The sequence below is a fragment of the Sinohyriopsis cumingii genome, chromosome 4 (assembly GCF_028554795.1).
Source record: "Sinohyriopsis cumingii isolate HCF-2022 chromosome 4, ASM2855479v2, whole genome shotgun sequence".
NCBI classification, from domain to species: domain Eukaryota; kingdom Metazoa; phylum Mollusca; class Bivalvia; order Unionida; family Unionidae; genus Sinohyriopsis; species Sinohyriopsis cumingii.
Genome location: NC_142964.1, coordinates 112,112,607 through 112,136,694, shown reverse-complemented (window position 1 = coordinate 112,136,694; position 24,088 = coordinate 112,112,607). Strand labels below are relative to the sequence as shown.

At 35.3% G+C, this 24,088-nt stretch overlaps 1 protein-coding gene across 1 annotated transcript in view; it reads left to right on the top strand.

The window, feature by feature from the left end:
* Positions 1-24,088, top strand: part of LOC149801905 (ubiquitin-like protein 7) — a 45,997-nt gene that overhangs the window by 19,030 nt on the left and 2,879 nt on the right. The window contains exons 4-8 of the mRNA XM_089956289.1: positions 151-235; positions 1,595-1,652; positions 10,490-10,590; positions 11,683-11,738; positions 18,755-18,859. Coding sequence (XP_089812415.1) covers positions 151-235; positions 1,595-1,652; positions 10,490-10,590; positions 11,683-11,738; positions 18,755-18,859 — 405 coding nt within the window. The remainder of the gene's footprint in view (positions 1-150; positions 236-1,594; positions 1,653-10,489; positions 10,591-11,682; positions 11,739-18,754; positions 18,860-24,088) is intronic.

Here is a 24,088-nt window from a genome sequence, read left to right as displayed (position 1 = left end):
TAAAAGAAACCAATCCATGTGAAGTCATACATATTTTAAAAAACACAGATCTTGTTTAAATTCTTAAGAAATAAATCCTGCCTGATTTAACAGATAAAAGCAGTAGTTTGAGAAAAAGAAATTGCATTAATGTGTAATTTAAATTTTCAGGTGGAGAGGATGCTTAATGACCCAGAGTCCTTAGAAAATATTATAACTGCTTCACCAGGACTTGAGAATGATCCTGTAGCCCTCTGTAAGTTGAGAAACCTGTGAAGTGTTATGTAATTTAAGAAAAAAATAGATGGTATAGGTTCTGAATGACCATAGTTGTAAGAGTTTTGCAAACAGAAATTGGGCTTCAAATCTCCAAAGAAAAATGTCTAGAATCATGCAGAATTCCAAGTTTTAATAATTTGCTCCTAAAGGTTCAGTTCCAAAGTTGGTCATTTTCTGTGACTGTTATGCATAGTGTGATTTATGTTATGGTGTTATCTGTACATGTGTTCATCTGTTATTGGTTCATTTCAGCACAATAATGATTAGTTCACCAATTATAGTTGCCAAATTTTATGGATGGCTTTCACTTGGGTTAAGGAAAAACTCTGTCTGTTTGTTGGTTTAAATGTCAAAGGTCAAGGCTGCCATGGCTGAAAGAAGAAATTCTGAACAATAACTTGAGGTCTCTGTTGTTCTCTATTGTTTGCAGTTATTAAACTTAGTGGATGGCTTGCACTTGGGGTAAGGAAGACCCCAACCCTTTTAGGGGTCAAAAGTCAAGGCCACAAGAAGAAAAATGGTTTTTGCTAAATAACTTTAGTTCTCCATTATCTGTGGGTGCCAGATTTTGTTTGTGGCTTGCACTTGGTGTAAGGAAGAAGCATCTTGATTTGAGGGTCAACTGGTAACAAGTCAAGGTCACTGTTACTGAAAGAAGAAAAACATTTTCCACACAATAACTTTAGTTCTGCAGACCCAGACCAAAGTTTATAGATGGCTTACACTTGAGGTAAGGAAGAAACCTATTGAATATGAGGTAAAAAGGTGAAATGTCAAGGTCGCCATGAGTGAAAGAAGAAATTTTTTAGCTATCTGCTAAGAGGACTGTTAAACATGAGGCAACTATATGATGTGCCATTCATGGCAGTCTTGTAATCTTGCTTTTTGTTTTAAATGATACATCAATGATTCTTTTTTCAGTCCCTTTTAAAAAATTCCTTAGAGTGCAAAGAGTAAAAAATTTCTTGAGCTGATTCCCCATTGCAAGATACAGAGAAACATTGTTCACTTTAAGTCTGGTGCATTGTTGAAGCAGATTTGTTTTAACTGTGATTTTCTTTCTTTTTACCACACTCATATGGAGTTGATTTAACTATTGGAATAAAAATTGACAAGTCTAAGACTAAATTTGAAAATTGTTTTTGCTAAAGTCTGGTAAAATCTCTCCATGAAATCATTATGATATTGGGAATAATCACATTTTAGCTTTGAAGATTTTTAATTAAACTCCCTTCAAACAGTAAATTGCTTTTTATGAATTCATTCATGTAGGGAAACACTTATATTTTATCCAACCTTGTCTTGAATACAAGTTTCAGTTTTTCATTTATATTAGCAATGCTTCAAGATCCAGAGCTGTTGGCAATACTTGGTCATCCTGGCAACCTCAGGAGGTAGGTACAGCAGTAACTATTGATTGTAAACATTGACATCACAGCACCCAAGGGCAACAATTTGTATGCCCAGCTAGCCTGGGTGACTACAAATTCATTGATGGGCTATCATGTAACTTGCCAAATTTTTGCTCTAAGTTTTGCTGAAAAATGACTTATTTTACAGACCTGTGTTGTAATAGCAAAAAGTACGTAAATATTTTCAATGCAGTCAAATCTGGATACTGGCTTGTCCATGTTAGATCTGGATCCAGGTTTTGTATTAGATTCAGTGGAGTTGGTTCAGGGAACCAGTCTAACTTTGCAGAAGTACCTCAGATGCTTTAAAGTTACAATATTTTTCATGCAAAATACCTGCATTTTCAAGCTGTTGATTATAGCATTTTCTAGTAATGGCACCCAGCAAACAAAAACACTTAGAAGATGAAATGAACAGTAAGGCTCTTTAAAAGCTTAAACAGTCACCATATGAGTATAAAAAGGAATATTCAGATTCTTGGAAAGTCAACAACTATGTTTATTGAACATCATGTCGTGATGATTTGAGTCTGTTCCATGGTGGGAAAAATTATTGTTGTCACTACTTGTGAACAGTTGCCATTATGGACCCAGTGCAACCTATAGCCAAGATAGGCCCATATACATTAATGACCCAGGGCAACCTATACCCAAGATAGGCCCATATACATTATGGACCCAGGGCAACCTATAGCCAAAATAGGCCCATATACATTATGGACCCAGGGCAACCTATAGCAAAGATAGGCCCATATACATTATGGACCTAGGGCAACCTATAGTCAAGATAGGCCCATATACATTATGGACCCAGGGCAAACCTTTGGCCAAGATAGGCCCATATACATTATGGATCCAAATAGGTCTGGTATTGTTCACATCAGTGTGGGTCCAATGCCATCACTGAACAATGTTGAATGACTACAGGACTCAGTGTCACGACTTATTTCCACTACAAGCTTTAGTGACATTACACAAGCTGTGAGATGGAGGTTAGAGTCAACTATATCTAGCTCAATGATCTTTTGTCCCTGGTGCAGCATATTGCCTCAATGCAACAGATTACTTTCCTGGGTAATCTGGCAGAATCTTTAAGATATGGCTTGACATCTGGCACTGGATTTGAGCAGGAGAAAATTTTACCTTATCCTAAAACTGCATCTTGACACATGGAGTCAGTGCTTTAGTGGATTCTTACTGTAGAATCTGCCTCACATGCCTTGGGTGACTGGAGATGGTCTCTCTGGTATAAGGAAATGTAACTCCCTCCACCTCTTACCTATTCTCCTAACTAAAGGTATTATGATCGGGGTATGTATTTGAAGAAGAAACTAATTTTACTAGCAAAATTTGTTCTTTGATACTATTTAGGCAATTATAATATGATTACACCAACCCAGTTTTCTCCCAGTTACATCCTACTAGGAAGGCATGCATTATGCACCAGTAATAACTGAGGTACACACAGGATTTGGTGCCAGTCAGTGAGATTTCACTCAGTCTGAATGCCAAATTTGTGGGAGGGCTGGATTTGCGGAGTAGTATGGTATTATGATCAAACAAGTTTTATGGAAGAAACATTTTACTTGAAAATTATGAATATGCATAAACCTGCTTAACCACTTTCTTGCAAGTCCAAGTAAAATTTTCCTTGGAAAGGGTTGTGATCTTGCATGCTGTTTAAACATCTGTTTATCTCATCCAAAAGCCATAAGGCCATATATGTATCTCATCCAAAGGCCATGAGCCCATCTACATATCTTATCCAAAGGCCGTATGGCCATCTATTTTTCTTATCCTAAGGCCATAAGGCCATCTATTTATCTCATCCAAAGGCCATAAGTATCTCATCCAAAGGTCATGAGTTCATCTACATATCTCATCCAATAGCCATAAGCCCATCTATGAATCTCATCTCATTATATACTGTATTTACCGTATATGTTGGGACACTGTATTTGTTGGGACACCATAAATTAATTTTAAAAGTAATTTTTTTGTGCACTCTGTGTTCTGGGACACATCGTTTTTTCAAGTCGTAAGTTGTGGGACACCTTTTAAATCATTCGAAAATTACATGTCGGAAATTGCACTCCAACTGAAATTTTATTTTTAAAATATAAAACTGTGTACTTGAGATAAAACTCTTTAATCCACTGCAGCAGCATCTCATCAACACAGCCCTTCTCCTGCACATGTACGATCTATTATTTTGGTACATGAATACTTTTTTAACTTTCTCATACCGTGAAAAATTGTTAGAGGCAACACACCACCTGAAGTGGAAACTGCAAGAACAAAAGGAAGATTTTTTTTCAAATCTGCACTAGTCTTGCTAATTCTCACACTTTTGATGCCCATCTTATCGTCAGTCCATCCAGGAATGTGATCAAAGTACACTAGAGTTTCATCCATGTTAATGATCATATTGTTGGCGAAATGATCTGTTTCTCTTCTGGCCTTCACGAATTCATCACGTGATTTTATTTTCTCCAAATCTTCTGGATGATGCTGGGTCATCGATGTTTGCGCACGAAGCACTATATTGTGTAACTTTAAAAACTGTTCCATTGTTTCACTTTATTGTCAAACTTTTCGTGAATACTGTTGAAAAGGAACCAAAGTTAGCTTCCTTATCTCGGCCGTCTTTGTATATTCAAAGCTAAAAAAATAATTCGGCACACTTAAAAGAATCCAGTAGTCGGCTTCCGAGGTCAGCTTGCTTTGCAATAAAATAACCTTTGTATTGATATCCTTTAAAAAATAATCGGCTTCCGAGTCCAAAGTCAGTTTCCAACATCGGCTTGCTTTGTAATAAAAATAACCTTTGTTTTTGATGTCCTGTCGGTAAGTTCAAAGAAGAAGTTTACTGCTGACTGCTAGTTGTGTTTATTTACCACCAGGGCTTATATGTGGTTGGTATCTGTAGTAATAATTAATACAAAGGTGTACTGATGTCTGCGGGTAAATATTAATGATACTTATGTAACCCACGCTGACGAAAAGATTGTCACTTGCACTCAAGTGACTGTGTTTTCAAATAATGATTTTTATTTGCAAGATACTGGCATACAGTATACCTGGATATAAATTAATATTGGCTATTTTGCACCTAACGCTGTGCCATGCGTGAACGGCAGTTGTCTTCAATATATCGGTTGATTATTTCCCTCCCGTTTGCGAAATCGTTTGCTTCTCTTCTGGCCTTCACGAATTCATCGCATGATTTTTTTTCTCTAAATATTCTGGGTGATGCTGGGTCATCGACATCTGTGCACAAAGCACTATATTGTGTCACTTTAAAATTTGTTCCATTGTTTCAATTTATTTTCAAAATTCCCGTGAATACAGTTGAAAAGGAACCCAAGTATGTTTCCATATCTCGGCAGTCTTTGTATACTCAAATTTTTTTAATAACAAAATCGGCTCACTTCACAGAATCCATCATCAACTTCTGATGTTGGCTTGCTTTGCAATAAAATAACCTTTGTATTGATATCCTTTACAAAAAAAAGTAACCAAAGTCTGCTTCTGAGATCGCCTGCTTTGTAATAAAAATAACCTTTTGTCTTTGATGTCCTGTTGGTAGGTTCAAAGAAGGAGTTAACTGCTTGCTGCCGGTCGTGTTTATTCACTACCAGGGCTTCTATGTGCTTGGTATAGTAAGGATAATTATGTAACTCTTGCTGGTGAAAAGACTGTCACTTGCACTCAAGTGAATGGTTTTCAAATGATGATTTTTATTTGTGAGATATTGTCATACAGTAGACCTGGATATAATTCAATCTTGATTATTTTGCACCCAACACCATGTCATGCGTGAATGGCGTCTTCAGGATATCAGTTGGCTATTTCCCCCTTGTATGCTATTTTGTTGGCTCCAGTTTTCAGTCGGATAACATGTTCAAACTTTTGAGCACAACCACACACAATTGTTTCTCAGTGTTCATGAACAACAAGGTGTGTGGCTTCGGACAAAATTGATTCACGCTACAGTATGGAAGCCTACGCTACTTATACGGATTTCATGGAAATATTTTATTCTTTAATGCTCATGTTGAAAAAAGGAATAAATGATAACAACACAAGGTTAGTTTCTTTCTTTTTATTATCAATTAAGCGTTTTATTTATCTATTTTATTGCGACGTGCAGTTGGGGGGAGCACAAATGCAATACAAATTTATTTCGTTTCTTAAGTCTTGGGACATATGACCAAAGTGAAAAAAATGTTTCACTATAAGTTCTGGGACAGGAAAAAAAAAAATTATTTTATCGTGTCCCAACATATGCGGTAAATACGGTATATATAATCACAGACAATAGAGAAAACTTAAAATGACTTCTCTGAAACTGCTTGGCAGAAACTGACCAAATTTGACAGAATGCATTCAGATTTCTACAGATTATGCCAATTTTCCATAAAAGATAGAGACCATTTATGGAAATGAAATTCTCGAAAACTGACTTCTTATGAAAAAATACTCTACATTCAAATACTTCAAAATCTACTCAAGAAAATTTGACAGAATTTTGCAGAAAGCATTCAGGTACTTTAGTATATACATAAAGTGTCAGTCTGCTGTTAAGTTTTGTTACTGTTCTTGAAAATAGCTGAAAACTTCAACAACATATAAAGCATCACATGGACATTTTCAAAGTTTTTAGTTTTGGCCAATTCACCAAAGACTGAGATAAATCCAGGAGGCAAAACTGGTGGGGTTTAAGAACAGACCTACAAATGCATGCTGACTGCACTGATGAATTTTACTTGTAATACCATGCAAGTGTATATACTTTAAGGTTAGGACTGTGAACAGTTTCTAAGAAATGAATTTGGGCCAAATAGGGTTAGGATAGATACAGGGGACAATGTCGGTTGTACAAATGACTTGTACTTTGTATACAGAGAAAATGTTCTTCTTCTTGGCATCCGTCCGTCTACGAGAGACGATGGCATAGCTCCAAAGTACGCTTTTGCTTATCCTTCTTTTTAGCTCTCTTTTCAGCTTGCTTTATTCTTCTCTTTTCCTCTGCGTTTTGAACTCCCTGCCTGACACCTAGACGCCAGCTGGAACGGTTGTTTGCACAGAGAAAATGATCATATATATATATATATATATATATATATATATATATATATATATATATATATATATATATATAGACACACACACACACACAAAGTGGTCCTCCTCTTATACGGCCATCCCTTCAACACCGGGAAAGTGGCCTTATAAGACAGTTGGCCTTTCCAGAATGGGACTATATTTGTGAGATTTGTATGTATATGTGTATATAGTAGGAAAGCTACATATAACTCAAAGCAGCTAGTATCTTCATTTAAAAGTAGCATTAATTTTGAAAATGTGCTTGTCTTACAGAGTTATTTCAAGTAACATAAATTAATAGTTCTTATTCCATGGTATGAAATGTGAGTGGGATATTGTTGGCATGAGCATTGCAAAACCATTGAAAAACATTATTTAAATCTTGGTACATTGTTTCATATTTAAAGTTATTCTTTTCCCATTTACTCCATTTTCCCACTGCAACAGAATTGTCTTCGTATCTTTGAATATGTTGTGTATTTGAGTCTTCCCAACATAAAATCTTTTGGCAAGTGAACTCTCCCCATTTACGTGAAGACATGTTAAAGTTTTTAATGATTTATTTGTATGTTGCTATTTGTACAGTATTTCAGTTTAATTATGCAGATGAAACTTTGGTACATGAAAAACCTTGTTATTAAAAGAAGTGTTACATGTACTGTCACGTGACTTTTCCGTCTTTGTCTGGTACCCTGTTTTGTTCATAGTTGATTGTTTCTGTGCGTATGTGTTAATCTACAAAATTGATTTTTAGCCTATCTGACCATGCTATGATCATGAAAATTACATCAGTCATAACACATGTGCTCGACATGAGCTTGATGTTAACAAAAGCAGTAATCTGAAGGAAAATAATTATACAGAGTGACAGAATTTGCCCCCCATGACATATTCTGACATCGGACCTTATATATCATACTATAAAAGTATAGTATAGTAGAGTGGAGTGGAGTAGAGTCCTATGTCAGAATGGGTCGGGGGGTAATCTGAGACAATTTTGTCATTTGGTATGATTTTCTTTTCCTTTAGATTATTGGTATCATCTAGCTTGCATCAAGCACCTTTGGGTCAATTTAAAATCTGCTGTTTGAAGCCCAAAGCTCGATCAGAATGTTGCAGACTCCACTTCTATATGACCATGTTATGATCTTGACAATTACTTCTGGTCGTAATAAAAAAAAAACGCTGTATGAAGCACAAAGCTCTATCAATACATTGCTGACCCCATTTCCTGCAAACATTGGCGTTAATGATATAATATTAACCTTAGTGGTACATGTACTTTAACAAACACTTCTTTCAGTAACGAAAACCTGACATCCAGAAACTGACATCAGGAAAGATAATCAGATTACTTACCTTACGGTAATTAAATATTGGTTCTGTACAAAATAATAAAATGTGGCTGCTTGTGAGGGGTAAATTTGTGCACTAATATGTTGGCCGCTGATCACGTTAGAGGGGTGGCCTTCCTTGAGGGGTACTTTTGAACACAAACTCATTAGTGCCAAGGGATTCTGGCCGTAAAGGGTGGGTGGCCACTGGTCAGTTGTTGTAGGGTTTAACGCCATTTTTCAGCACACGATAGGCTATACATGGCGGCCAGTATTAATGGTGGAGGAAGAACCTGGGAAAACCCCTTAAAGAACCACCAACCCACAAGAAGCTACTGGCAAGCTTTCTCACATACCCACATTGGCTGAATCCGAGACTCGAACCCACACAAACAGGTGAGATGGCAGTGATCTGTAACGGAGAGCGCTTTAGACAACTCGGCTACTCGGGGCCCCGCTGCTGGTCTAGGGGCCATTCATGAGGGGGACCACTGTATATATTGTTATGTGTCTATGCTCTTAAGTAACAGAAAAGAGTGAAAGACAACAAGCTATCTAAAATTTAACAAATAATTTATTTCCCTAGAATACAAAGTGAAAATGAGGAAAAAAAAGTTATAGTATCGCAAAATTAAATCCCAAAATAATCCAAGAATTACAGACACAAGTCCTAGTAATTTAAAGTCCTGAATAAAATTCAGTGTAAGTCCAGAGAAATATCCCAAAACTGAAGTCGATGACGTGTCTTTTGTAGCATATTGAAGTGTTGACATGTCAACAGACTTTTGTTGAATCACAGAAATATAAATCCAGGTTTGAATTCAGTATAAATTCCAGTGAATATCTTTATCAGAATTTTATCAAAGCACTTTGTATTTTCAGAGATATTAATCACTTGAATTCAATAATTTAAACAAAAATGATTCCAGTCTGAAATAAATAAAAAGACATATAATGCAACTTGAAAGTGCTAGATGTTAAAGCATGAATGACAATATATCTATATGGTACAAAAAGAAAATAATGACACACACACACACACACACACACACATATAAAATATGGTATAAAAAGAAGATAATGACATTTATAGACATTATAACAACTCTGTGTTGAAAGCTTTACCTTCCCATTAGTTTGAATACATGCGTGAATTTGCATTGACAGGCTGATTTATTGATATGTGTCAACTACCCAGTGAGCAATATCAGGTACACAACAAATATTCTAATTTAATTTTTACTTCTGGCTAGTAGATCAGTATTGGAATTGTTGCCAACTTTATTCTTCACTCTGGCTAGTAGGTCAGTATTGGAATTGTTGCCAACTTTATTCTTCACTCTGGATAGTAGGTCAGTATAAGAATTGTTGCCAACTTTATCTTCTGGCTAGTAGTTCAGTATTGGAATTGTTGCCAACTTTATTCTGCACTCCTGGCTAGTAGGTCAGTATTGGAATTGGTTTGAACTTTATCTTCTGGTTAGTAGATCAGTATTGGAATTGTTGCCAACTTTTTTCTACACTCTGGCTTGTAGGTCATTATTGGAATTGTTGCCAACTTTTTTTTACAATCTGGCTAGTAGGTCAGTATTGGAATTGTTGCTAACTTATGTTCTGCAACTAATCTGGTTGTTAAATGTAAACTAATATGTACATAGTAGTTTTTGACAAAGCTGAGAAACATTATGATTGATTGAAAGTGGTGAGCTTCAAAATCACCTATAATCAATGATTGTTTGTTTCTGTGGGTTTTAATTGCACTTTTAATACATTATTGGAGCTAAGTGCCTTTCGCAAGGACACAGTGAGCCAGCCACTGCCCCTAATCCCAGGCTGGCCTGGGTGGGAATCAAGCCTGCAACCCTCAAAATACAAGTCTGATGCTGTGCCAACTGACCTACCTAAAGTTGCTTCCTTACCTATAATCAAATTACTGCTGGTTATTGCATTGTCTCAGTCACTGAGAGTGAGACCTAGTGTGTATGCCACATGTCTGTAGCAAAGGCAATGGGATACACCTAGTTATAAATTGAGAAAAAGCTTTAAATAGAAAAATTTATATATAAGATAATCAAAAAAGTGTCCAGATTTAAATACATTCTAGTAGCAGTTGACATCTTCCTCTGGGTCAATAACTGAAGTGAGTGTGGAACATATTATTCAAACAAATGTGTTTAATAACAAATTACCTGTAATAACCTTTATTTGACAGCATAGGCTTTTATTATATAACCACTTTAAATTATTTCCTGTATGTAATCATTTAGTAGTGAAGGCATTTGTGTATGGTTAAGTAGAACTCAATTTTGTTTTTGAGAAAGCTTGGCTGTTTCTTTGTTGGATTGATGTTCTCAAAAATCAATGACTTGATTTCAGGGTTGTTGATGCTCACCCAGCATTCACACAGGCAGCTCAAGTAGTGTGTGCAGCAGTTACTGAGGAAGGGGCAAGAGATGAAGGAATCAGAATGTCCACAGGTAAATATGACTTCTGTTTGGTAGACGTCTTTGTCGGTAGAAGAAATTGTAATCAAAAGTGTTTTTCTCTTGTGTCAAGCTGCACTTAATTGATGAATCTCCAAGCTATCACAAACTGTCACTCAAGCATTGTTTATCTGGTATTTCCTATGGAAAGATGCTCACATGCTCAAGACAGTTTCTGTTTGATTTATTATATAATTATATTTGGGGTCCTAAGCATGCCTGACAATAAAGCAGCCTGGTTAACTGGTGGTCTGTCACCTTTCCCATTTTCTTCAGTGACTCAGTGGTTAGAATGCCAGGCTTACTACCAAAAAGGTGCTAGTTTGAATCCTTCTATCAGACCAGCCTGCATCATTGTGTGTCATTCAGCATTCAGTTTACTCTTCTTGCTTTGGCACTAAATAACCATCTTGTGTTGTAACCAAACTTCGCTCCAAATATGATATTCTTTATTGTTCCAAAATATGATTGTGGATTGTATTTATGATATTTATTATTTATTCATTTTAGAAATGTTCAAAATTTCAATTTTCTTAATTGATATCTTGATGAAATTGAATTCTGCAGCTATTCATATAAACCATCCACATTCATTACAGTGGAAATTGGATTGTAAATGGTTTTGCATATTCAGATAATATTGGCATATACTGTCAAAGAGATTGCAGTCACCTGATCGCAACAGCCATTTTAATTTCCCTCTTGCAAATTTCATATATAAATGTCATGTGATATGTCACCTGCTTTCTGCACAGTGGCTAGGTGTTACCTAACCAGAAAGTGGTTTCTCCTTGCCTTAAGCTGCCACTGGAGCATAGATACAATGACCAGTCAGTGACCACTCAGTCTATGCAAACTTAACTTTTGCTTTGTGAGGAGGAATTTTACTAAAAAATAACAATGCGAAAGGTAAAACTAATGAAACAGAATTAAGGCAGTGACTCTTGGCACGTTTTCTCCCTCTGCTTCAGTATTATTGAATCCAGTCCTGTTGCTCAAAATCACAATGGTAACCCTTTAATTTTGTTAAATTTAAGCAGTTTCTGTCAAAAGTTAAATTTCTGTTATTGCATTCTTTCATTGTAGGAACATATTCAATTGACCAGATGTCCGATGAGGAAGACACAGCATCAGGACCCGCTGTAAGTATGGGGATTGTATTCAGAATAACCTGTCCTGTCAGTAACGCATGTTTCAATGTAAAGAACAGGCCCAGGGGACAAATATGGATCAGCCTGTTCTCTATGATTGAATTTAGGCTGTTAAAGGGATTTGGCCAGTAAAGGGAGATAAATATGGGGAAATTGAAACTGGCTGGATTTGAAAAGAAGCTGTTGAAGAGAGGACACTGCTATTGGTTGATTGTATTGATTTACTCTGTCTCTTCTGCCTGTTTTTCTGTATATATCAAGTGTTTTGCCTATTCATTTGCATGTTCATTCATTTGTTTATTCATAAAGTTCATTTGTGTTCATTCATTCATTACACCTGAAATATCTTAGGTCATATTTAACCAATGCTTGTGAAAATTGGTATGTGGATGCATCTCACTCAGCCATACCAAAACTAGATCACTGTGATCAGCATAGCTCGAGAACCATTCTAATCAGATATTGTAAGGGCATTGTCATTTTGATCTAGATGTGTATTGTATGGGGTTTTGTCTCATCTGCACCATTTTGGACAGAGTTATGATCCTTGTTGTCAATCAGTTTCATATCTTTATCTTTACACAGACCAGTCCACATATTCTTGTGCAATTTTATGTGCATGTTTTTTTTATATAGACCAGTCTGGCTTATCTGCTCCATTTAGACAGAGTTGTGGCCCTTGTTGATTAATTTCATATCTTGGCATTGAATGTTGCTTGTAAAGGAGTTATGTTAAAAGAGCGATGACCCTGGAATGCTCATCTTCCCTTGACTTTAGTTTTGCAAGACAAGTTCTTCAGCTGAGACCCTGTGAACAAATTGTAGTATGTGTGGCCCTTTGGTTGCATTTTTCAGTACTAGATTTAATGAAAATTGGTATTTGGATGCATCTTAAGGAATGTAACTTATCCATATAAAAATTTGGTTACTGTGGCCAAATTTTCATGCTTGAGTGACATTTGTGTTTTCAGTCAGTACATGACTGTGTCCTCCATACCTTAAACCCAATTTCACTTAAGACATATATGAAGATACATCTTAAAGTTTATGGCCATCCATACAAAAATGGGGTCACTGTGACCAAAATTTCATTCTTAAGTGGTTTTGTATTTTCAGCCGTTCATTTATAAAGCCCTGAATATCTTAGTCCATATTTTATCAAAACTCATATAAGCTGATATGTGGATGCAAGTCTGGGTGACTGGACAAATCTTACAAAGCAAGGTAACTGTGACCTGATTTTCATGCATGTGTCACTTTTTTTATAGACATTTGTTTATTACACCCTCAGTATCTTTGACCCTATTTAACCTACACTTATGAAAACTGGTATGTAGATGCATCTCAAGGAGAGTAACTCAGCTGTACAAAAGTAGGTAACCTTGACTTAAGTTTCATGCTGGAGTGATTTGTGTATGTTCGGCTTGCACTCTCACATCTTAGATGCATTTTAACATGTGCTTATGAAAATTGGTATGTGAATGCATCTCAGAAAGAGTAAGTAGGCTATACAATAACTAGGTTATTTTGATCCATTTTTCATGCTGGAATGACTTGTACATTTTCACCTATTCATCACACCATCAGTGTCTTAGACCCAGTTTCACCCACATTAATGAAAATCAATATTTAGATGTATCTAGGCAAGAATACCTCTGCTCTTCCAGGACTAAGTCAGTGTGGCCCGAGTTTTGACAATCGAGTACGATTTTTATTTTCTTCCTCTTGTTTATTGCATCCTCTATGTGATTAACCCTAGTTCATCTGTACTGATCAGAGATTGTTTTCACTGAACACAGTTGAAATTTTCTTTGTAGATGCATTGTAATTACTGTTATATTAGAATAATATTTCCTTTCTCCACATTGTGGTTTAGTTCTTATCTAGACTCACAACCATTGAGTGTCCTGAATCAGCTGTTATGGCATCGCTTTGCAAGGCAGTTAGCTCTCATTCCCTCGCCATAGGTTCTCCATAGCAGTCTCTGTATTGTTTGATATCCAGATACATTTCCATAGTAGTCTCTGTGTTGTCATTTGTCAAGGTACATTTCCGTAGCAGTGTCTGTATTGTCAGTTATTCAGGTATGGCCTCCATAGCAGTATCAATATTATCAGTTATCCATATATGTTATCATAGCAGTGTCTATATTGTCAGCTATCTGGGTATGTTTCCATTGGCAACAGGGTTCATATTTCATATTTACAAGTAAACACTTTGTCTTTTTATTTTACAAAAATAGAACCATTTTAGTTACTGTTTTTCAATACATCATGGAACTTGTTCTCATTTTTAGTGGTAATTTGGATGCTAGTTGAATTGTCAGTGTCTTCTTGGCAGATTTGCGCTTTAGGCTTGCATCACAAACTTTTCTGAATATTTAATATTGAAATATATCAGTCATGACTTAAGTCAACTACAGTGTTACATGCAACACATCAAACCATTCTAAACAAATAAAGATTTGGTAAGCAGGAATAGTAGAATCCTTCATATGCATCAGTGCTCATCAGTAATATTCTTGGAAAGAGACATTAATTTAGAATTATAGTAAATTCAGAGAGGGATATATTGGATTATATTATTATGATTCTTCAAGAGACTGTTGACACATCATCACACTTCAGGCCATTGTTACATTAGTACATTCAATACTACAGGCACATCAACACATTCAGTGTTGCCATTTTTACAGGTGTTTTCTGACTCATTGAGGATTAATCTACATTTTCCATTTCATGTATAATTTCATTAATTTAAGTTTTTGTTATGCTGGTGAGTATTCATTTTAATTTTGATGGAATTTATTTGATTTGACATTCTTGGACCTATCTTTTTGTGTGCCTGTGTAGACCTTATATTTAAAGAATGCCTGGACATTGCATTTATAACCCACTTAGGGAAGCAGTTGATGACATTGAAGCCTGAACTTAAGACTAAAGAATTGTGTGTTACATATATTGGAACTATAATTTTTTATTTTTTATTGTGGGCTGTAAACAATAGATTGCATGGTTTTGCTAAGGTAAATAAAATCTTATGCTATCATGACAAATGAAAATTACAAATATTTAAATATAACATGCTTTTTAATTCCTTGCTGAACTTCATTTATAATTTTATTGATGTCATACATCAATATGTGGACAAGTTGGATAATGTCATAGTGTAAAAAGGTTAGATGATGTCTTAACGCCAAAGGTTGGATGATGTCATAGTGTAAAAAGGTTGGATGATATCTTAATGCCATAGGTTGGATGATGTCATAGTGTAAACAGGTTGGATGAGGTCTTAATGCCATAGGTTGGATGATGTCATAGTGTGAAAAGGTTGGATGATGTCTTAATGCCATAGGTTGGATGATGTCATAGTGTGAAAAGGTTGGACGATGTCTTAATGCCATAGGTTGGATGATGTCATAGTGTAAACAGGTTGGATGAGGTCTTAATGCCATAGGTTGAATGATGTCATAGTATAAAAAGGTTGGATGATATCTTAATGCCATAGGTTGAATGATGTCATAGTGTAAACAGGTTGGATGAGGTCTTAATGCCATAGGTTGGATGATGTCATAGTATAAAAAGGTTGGATGATGTCTTAATGCCATAGGTTGGATGATGTCATAGTGTAAACAGGTTGGATGAGGTCTTAATGCCATAGGTTGGATGATGTCATAGTATAAAAAGGTTGGATGATGTCTTAATGCCATAGGTTGGATGATGTCATAGTGTAAACAGGTTGGATGAGGTCTTAATGCCATAGGTTGGATGATGTCTTAATGCCATAGGTTGGATGATGTCATAGTGTAAACAGGTTGGATGAGGTCTTAATGCCATAGGTTGGATGATGTCATAGTGTAAACAGGTTGGATGAGGTCTTAATGCCATAGGTTGGATGATGTCATAGTGTGAAAAGGTTGGATGATGTCTTAATGCCATAGGTTGGATGATGTCATAGTATAAAAAGGTTGGATGATATCTTAATGCCATAGGTTGGATGATGTCATAGTGTAAACAGGTTGGATGAGGTCTTAATGCCATAGGTTGGATGATGTCATAGTGTAAACAGGTTGGATGAGGTCTTAATGCCATAGGTTGGATGATGTCATAGTGTAAACAGGTTGGATGAGGTCTTAATGCCATAGGTTGGATGATGTCATAGTGTAAACAGGTTGGATGAGGTCTTAATGCCATAGGTTGAATGATGTCATAGTGTGAAAAGGTTGGATGATGTCTTAATGCCATAGGTTGAATGATGTCATAGTGTAAACAGGTTGGATGAGGTCTTAATGCCATAGGTTGAATGATGTCATAGTGTAAACAGGTTGGATGAGGTCTTAATGCCATAGGTTGGATGATGTCATAGTATAAAAAGGTTGGATGATATCTTAATGCCATAGGTTGGATAATTTCATAGTGTAAAAAGGTTGGATGATGTCTTAATGCCATAGGTTGGATGATGTCATAGTGTAAAAAGGTTGGATGATGTCTTAATGCCATAGGTTGGATGATTTCATAGTGTAAAAAGGTTGGATGATGTCTTAATGCCATAGGTTGGATGATGTCAGAGTGTAAAAGATCAGATGATGTGATAATGTAAAGCGTTGGTTGATGCCCTAATGCAAATGATGGCATAATAATTATCAACAGTGCATATGATTTAAAGATGACATACACAGGAAAATTATTTAAAGATGACATACACAGGAAAATGATTAAAGATGACATACACTGGAAAATGATTTAAAGATGAGATACACAGGAAAATGATGTAAAGATGACATACACAGGAAAATGATTAAAGATGACATACACTGGAAAATGATTTAAAGATGACATACACAGGAAAATTATTTAAAGATGACATACACAGAAAAATGATTTAAAGATGACATACACAGGAAAATTATTTAAAGATGACATACACAGGAAAATGATTTAAAGATGACATTCACAGGAAAATAATTTAAAGATGACATACACTGGAAAATGATTTAAAGATGAGATACACAGGAAAATGATTTAAAGATGACATACACAGGAAAATGATTTAAAGATGACATACACAGGAAAATGATTTAAAGATGACATACACAGGAAAATGATTTAAAGATGACATACACAGGAAAATGATTAAAGATGACATACACTGGAAAATGATTTAAAGATGACATACACAGGAAAATGATTTAAAGATGACATACACAGAAAAATGATTTAAAGATGACATACACAGGAAAATGATTTAAAGATGACATTCACAGGAAAATAATTTAAAGATGACATACACTGGAAAATGATTTAAAGATGAGATACACAGGAAAATGATTTAAAGATGACATACACAGGAAAATGATTTAAAGATGACATACACAGGAAAATGATTTAAAGATGACATACACAGGAAAATGATTTAAAGATGACATTCACAGGAAAATAATTTAAAGATGACATACACTGGAAAATGATTTAAAGATGAGATACACAGGAAAATGATTTAAAGATGACATACACAGAAAAATGATTTAAAGATGACATACACAGGAAAATGATTTAAAGATGACATACACAGGAAAATGATTCAACAGTGACATTCACAGGAAAATGATTTAAAGATGACATACACAGGAAAATGATTTAAAGATGACATACAAAGGAAAATGATTTAAAGATGACATACACTGGAAAATGATTTAAAGATGACTGACACTGGAAAATGATTTAAAGATGACATACACTGGAAAATGATTTACAGATGACTGACACTGGAAAATGATTTAAAGATGACATATACAGGAAAATGATTAAACGATGACATTCACAGGAAAATGATTTAAAGATGACATTCACAGGAAAGTGATTTAACGATACCATACACTGGAAAATGATTTAAAGATGACATACACTGGAAAATGATTTAAAGATAATGTACACATGAAAATGATTTAACAATGACATTCACAGGAAAATGATTTAAAGATGATGTACACATGAAAATGATTTAACAATGACATACACAGGAAAATGATTTAAAGATGACATACACAGGAAAATGATTTAAAGATGACATACACATGAAAATGATTTAAAGATGACGTAAACATGAAAATGATTTAACAATGACGTACACAGGAAAATGATTTAAAGATGACATACACAGGAAAATGATTTAAAGATGACACACAGGAAAATGATTTAATGATGACATACACAGGAAAATGATTTAAAGATGACATACACAGGAAAATGATTTAAAGGAAAATGATTTAAAGATGACATACACAGGAAAATGATTTAAAGATGACATACACAGGAAAATGATTTAAAGATGACATTCACGTGAAAATGATTTAAAGATGACATACACAGGAAAATGATTTAATGATGACATACACAGGAAAATGATTTAAAGATGACATACACAGGAAAATGATTTAAAGATGACATATACAGGAAAATGATTTAAAGATGACGTACACAGGAAAATGATTTAAAGATGACATACACAGGATAATGATTTAACACTGACATTCACAGGAAAATGATTTAAAGATGACATACACAGGGAAATGATTTAAAGATGACATACACAGGAAAATTCTGTTGAGTTGCCTTCTAAGTCTAGAGCATCCACCTCAAATGCAGGAGGTCGTAGGTTCAAACCTCGGCCAAGTCATACCAAAGACTTCTGAAATTGGTACTAGCACCTGCCTCGCTTGGTGCTCAACATTAAGAGGTTAGTATTAGGACTGGTTAGCCTGGTTTCAGGATAATGTGATTGGGTGGGACATTATGCTACATGTTTGTGGTGTGATTCCCCAGTGCTCGACATCAGTATAAAATGCCACACTGCAGACATCATAGCAATATGACTGATTTCTTTTTAAAGCTACGTTAAAAATCCAAAACAGACACACACACACACCTCATAAGTCTATGAAACAAAATTAGATATTGCATTCAGTGAATGTACATACATGTATATATTACTTTCTATGTTGCACACAGTTTTCAACAGGTGGAATGGGTAGACAGGGCATTACAGCCTCTCAGCTTGCTGCAGCCCTTGCTGCAGCCACCGGATCTCCCAGTGTACAAGGACCCAGCTCAAGGGTATGTGAAAATATCGCTGTTTAAAATGTTATTATCCACTTTACCTGAGTTGTAGCAGATCACACATTTGTGTGTATGTAATTTAAGAATGGTTAATGTCATTGTAGAGCTGGTTAATGAAAGCCATTATTGTATTTTGAGTTGATTGATCATTTGTATATTGAAATGCAATCAGATTTATGAATCAGCTCTGTTTTGGAACAAATGAAAGAAATGTTTTAGATATGCAGACATATTAGGATTACTGGGGCAGTTCACATGTTTAGGTTCTGTCAGGGTGATACTTCTACACACTGCATTACTGTATTTCCTTAGCATCTTAGTTCAGAACTTAAGTATTCACTGTTTTGTTGCATGTATAACAGTCAAGGGATGTAACTTTCATTGCTTCCCAAGTTTTAGGGATCATAAACATTTGTGTTTTATATAACTCAGTTGTAACCATCATCATGGTTGATGATTTTCAGAGCTTACCACTGGGATAAGATTCTTAGAATGGGTAAATGTTCATATTTATATACATTTCAATAGTTCTAAAACTTCTCAGGTGTTTAATCTTCTATGTGCTTAGTATAAACAACTCTTCAGTTTGAGTGTACACTCTAATATAATTGTTGTTTTGGTGTACACTGTAATATTGTTGTTTTGGTGTACACTGTAATATTGTTGTTTTGGTGTACATTCTAATATTGTTGTTATAATTGACATTAAATTTAAGTGAGTGCAACATCAGTTATCCAGATTAATTTCTTGCATGGACTGCTACCATTGATCTCTGAAAGTTTTACTTATTGCAGTGTGTAAGTATACATAAATTAAATTAATTAGCCAATCACGATGCCAGCATAGAAACAAAAATCAAAAACAAACACAGTTGAATGTAATCTCATACAAATATAACTTCAGTGGTATTATGAACAAATATTGTTTTAAAAGTAAAAAGGAATGTTTTTATGAGAAAGGGAGGGAGAGAGTGAGATACAAAGAGAGAAAATTTACACCCCCAGTGGTCACGGAGTATGTGCCACTCGAACAATATGTAATATTTCTTCATTAAAATATGTTACCCAATCATAATACCTTTCGAGAACTACTACTACCTTGCAAATCCAGCCCTCCGAGGCTAAAACCTTTTAGCTACAAAGCTAAAATCTTTTAGCTAAAAAGTTAGTTATCTGCCCACCTAGGTGTCAGTTAGATAGTGATCTCCCATTGATACTGGGATTGGCACCAAATCCCATGAAATCGTCAGCTACTTTTTCCGCTTATGCTGATAGCACAGTCTCTACAAAGAAGCAATCCATACAAGCAGTTTGGAGTTTTCTACTTCAAAAGCACATTTGGAAAAAGTTTAATCTTCAAAGGGAAGTATACTCTGTGTAGAAATTTCCAACTTCTCTGTTCTTCCTTTCACCAACGACAAAGTTTCCAAACTTCCTGTGTTATCATTTTGCTGTCTTAACACAATTAGATGCCTTTGGTACATACCTGCATCGATTGCAATGGCATCCCTACACATTGCTTCAACCATATAATAAGGATTTAGAAAACTCATTTTAGAATAATATTGCTGCATAATTTCTGCCTGAGTCAGGATAAGTAGGTTCAGTTTCAATATTATCTCGTAGTGCCTAATTCATAGCCATGTACATGACTCTTTACTGATTTGACCTGTTTAGAATGTAATTGCATGTTTCCCCACACATAGGGGCAAAAGGGGTACTTGTCCCCTCCCCCCATTTCATCTCTAAACATGTTTGGCCAACATCTGTAAAACTTAATAGCTGACCACGACATGTTTTCCTCCACCACCACCATAAATAATTCTGCTGGTGCCCATGCATCATTTGCCCTTTTTCTTACAGGCAAAATTGTCTGAAATTGGATATTGTGGTGCCTACTTTGTAAGTGTCAATAATGATGCTTCAGTTCCATTTTTTATGTGGTGTTTTTTTGTGTGTATTATAGACAAAGTTTTTATAATACTTTATAGCTTCTGCTGTGTTCGGATATGTACAAGTAGGTTTTCTATACCTGTATAGACAGTCAGGCGAATTCACCTTCCTATGGGTAAGATGTTACTTCTACCCAGGAACCCTTTTTATGAAACCAGTTATGCAGCAGACTAACCCGCATAGTGCTGCTATGCTTATCCTGTGGATGACACCCAGTCTATACAGGCACTATCATAGATCATTCTAACCCACATAGTGCTGCAAGGCACTTTATGTGGAAGACGTACAGTTTATAAGGCACCTTCCTGGATCAATCTTACCTTCATAGTACCTCAAGACACTTCCAGTGTATGATTTCCATCATGGGGCCTCAGGTTCCAGATGTCTCTTCACTTGCCCTCAAGCCATTGGCATCCATTAGATACTTCTTTGCAACATGTAAAAAGTAACAGAATCTGACTCACAAGTGCTCTAAGTGTAGTGGGCCACCATCCTTGACCTTCTTCAACTACTTTGCAGTAGCACAGGAGATGTTGACTACACTACCTTAATTCATAAACAGCAGGCTTGGACTGAAGTTTTCTGCTCAATCCCATCAGAATTCTGTCCCCCTCATTCCTCTACATCACCTGCTGGGTCTACAACTCCGACATAAGATGATCATTGTCTACAGATGATATCTACTTTCAATCACTTTCACAATCATACAAGTTACTGACACTTTGCAACTGCTTACATCGTCACTTACAAGTCCTAAGTATCTTCCGATTCAGAATTTGATACAGGAATCAAAAGAACCAGAATATCTCCTCATCCTGATTACTACACTCAAATGGAAAATATTGGACCAACCTCAGAAATCTCACAACAGGATCGCTAAGAATCGATATATCCCTTATCTGCATTAAGCAACCACAATGGCAGAGTCATTGAACTTGCACTTCAGGATCTTATTAAATATGTCCTTAAGAACAAACAGTTCTCACAAGTGGTGGAGAATCCCTCAAGTGAGATGCTCATCCGCCTTAGAGGCATATGTAGGCAACGGAATGTATTCTCAGTGGAATGCAAAAGAGCACTTTATACCAATGTAGGCATCCATACAGCAATATCTAACTTCCTTTAGCTCTTTGACGAGAAACAGTAACACCAATCACAATTAAAACTGTTCCATGATCACTGGCAGACTGTGCTATCATGGAAGAGAATATATCATACAAACCAAAGACCTATGTAATATTCTATTCATTTGGATTTCACCTGGCCAATGACACTGGACCCTTGCCAAAGTGGAATTTATCATGAGTATTGACCCGGATGAACAAGACACCATTTGAATCGGTCTCAAGAGCTTACTTTTAGTTCGCCTATCATACAAGTCCTGGTGCCAATCCCAGTATCAAGGGGAGATCACTCTAACTACCACCTAGGTGGGCAGATAACTTTTATCTTTCTAGCTAAAGTTTTTAGCCTGGGAGGGCTGGATTTGCAAGGTAGTAGTAGTTCTTCTAAGGTATTATAATTGGGTAAGTATTATCAAAGAGAGATGTTTTACTATAAAAAAAATTGGTTTCATACAAAAATCCTTATCTAACCGGACATGATTAAAGATAGATAATGGTTTGACCAAAGAAGTTCTTTAATCCAACCTACATAATGAGCTCTTGATCTATGAACTATGGTGACTTAACATATAATAAAAGTTAATCATTTAGCAATACAGGTGTAAATAGGATCCACTTCAGCTAAGTTTTTTTTTACCTTGATCAAATCTGTTATTTGAAGTGTCTTAATATTGTTATTGTTTCTACTTTTTCTGCTTTAGACATGTCAGATGTCTACAAAACATATATTTTATTTAATTGAATATACACATGCAATCGAATGTTTGATTATCAAAACTACTGAATCCAGATACTTCCATTCATTTCTCAACCTTTTCACTCAAATTTGATAATACAGACAACAAATATATTATGTTCCCCTGTGGGACTGGATAAGCGGTGCTTTATTGTATATAGTTTACAAAAAATGTTTAGTAATACAGGTAAAACCCATTATAATGTGATTCATTATAACACGATTCCACTTACAATGCAATGGCAGCATAGCTTCCATTTTTTAAATTTAAGGTGATCTCTCTTTTTAACATCCTAAATACATGCTCTCTAAAAAGCCGATCATTCGTATCCCTAGCAGATTTTTAATGCCAGCACTGCGTTTAATGTTGCCTTAACTTCACCGTGCACCGTTTCCACCATATTGGCAAGTATATAATTCAAAACTGAAGTATATTTGATGTCTGATGAAACCCGGCGAACAAAACAAATGATATATGATCAAGAGGTTAGTTAAAACTGATGACATTGAAATTTCAATGCACATTTTCTGTGGGGTTGTTTTGGAGAAAAAAAAATTAACGTGATACAACTTATATCGCAGTGTTATTCTTTGGACCCCGAGCATTGCATTATAATGGGTTTTAACTGTATTCTTGAATTTTAAAAACTATTTTCAAAAGTCATTTATGCAAGTCAGTGTAAACATTATAGAATATCAGCAATTGAGTTTGAGTACTTACTCAACTTGAGATGTTTTCTGAATATCTGAAGGTCATTACAGAAATGAGTGTGTGTGAAATCTTTACTTGCAAAATCAGTGCTGCTGCTGAGCTCAAAATGATGTAATCATTACGATATGACCTAATCAATGTGACATCACTTTTTACATATGTGTATCATAGTGTTATAAACTGTGGGAGAGATTGGAATTAATAAGGTGTGGTTACAACATCTGTCTTTATTAAATATTTATAAAGAAAAAAATCCTCTTACAATTTTAATAATCTCAATAACTGTCCTCCAAAAGAAAATGATGAAGTCAAGTAAAAGTCATAAACTACTGAAATGATGTTTAAGTTACATATATAAGGAATAATAATACAATTTACAAAGCTATGTTTGTTGTGGTAAAATCCACATACTGGCTTTGCTCTTTTTGATCTGGATCCAAATTTTATATTAGATTCAGTGGATCTGGTTGGGAATCCAGTCTAACTTGGTAGGAGTACCTCAGACACTTTAAACTGCTCATATTTTTCATGCAAAACACCTGAATGATCAAGCTGTTTTTTTATAGCATTTTCTAGAAATGGCATGCATCAAAAGTTTAAAAGTTTAAACAGTCAGAATCATCATAAAAAATGAACATTGAGATTCTTGGGGGAAAAAAGCAGGGATGGCAACAATTACATTTATTGGACATCATTTGTTGA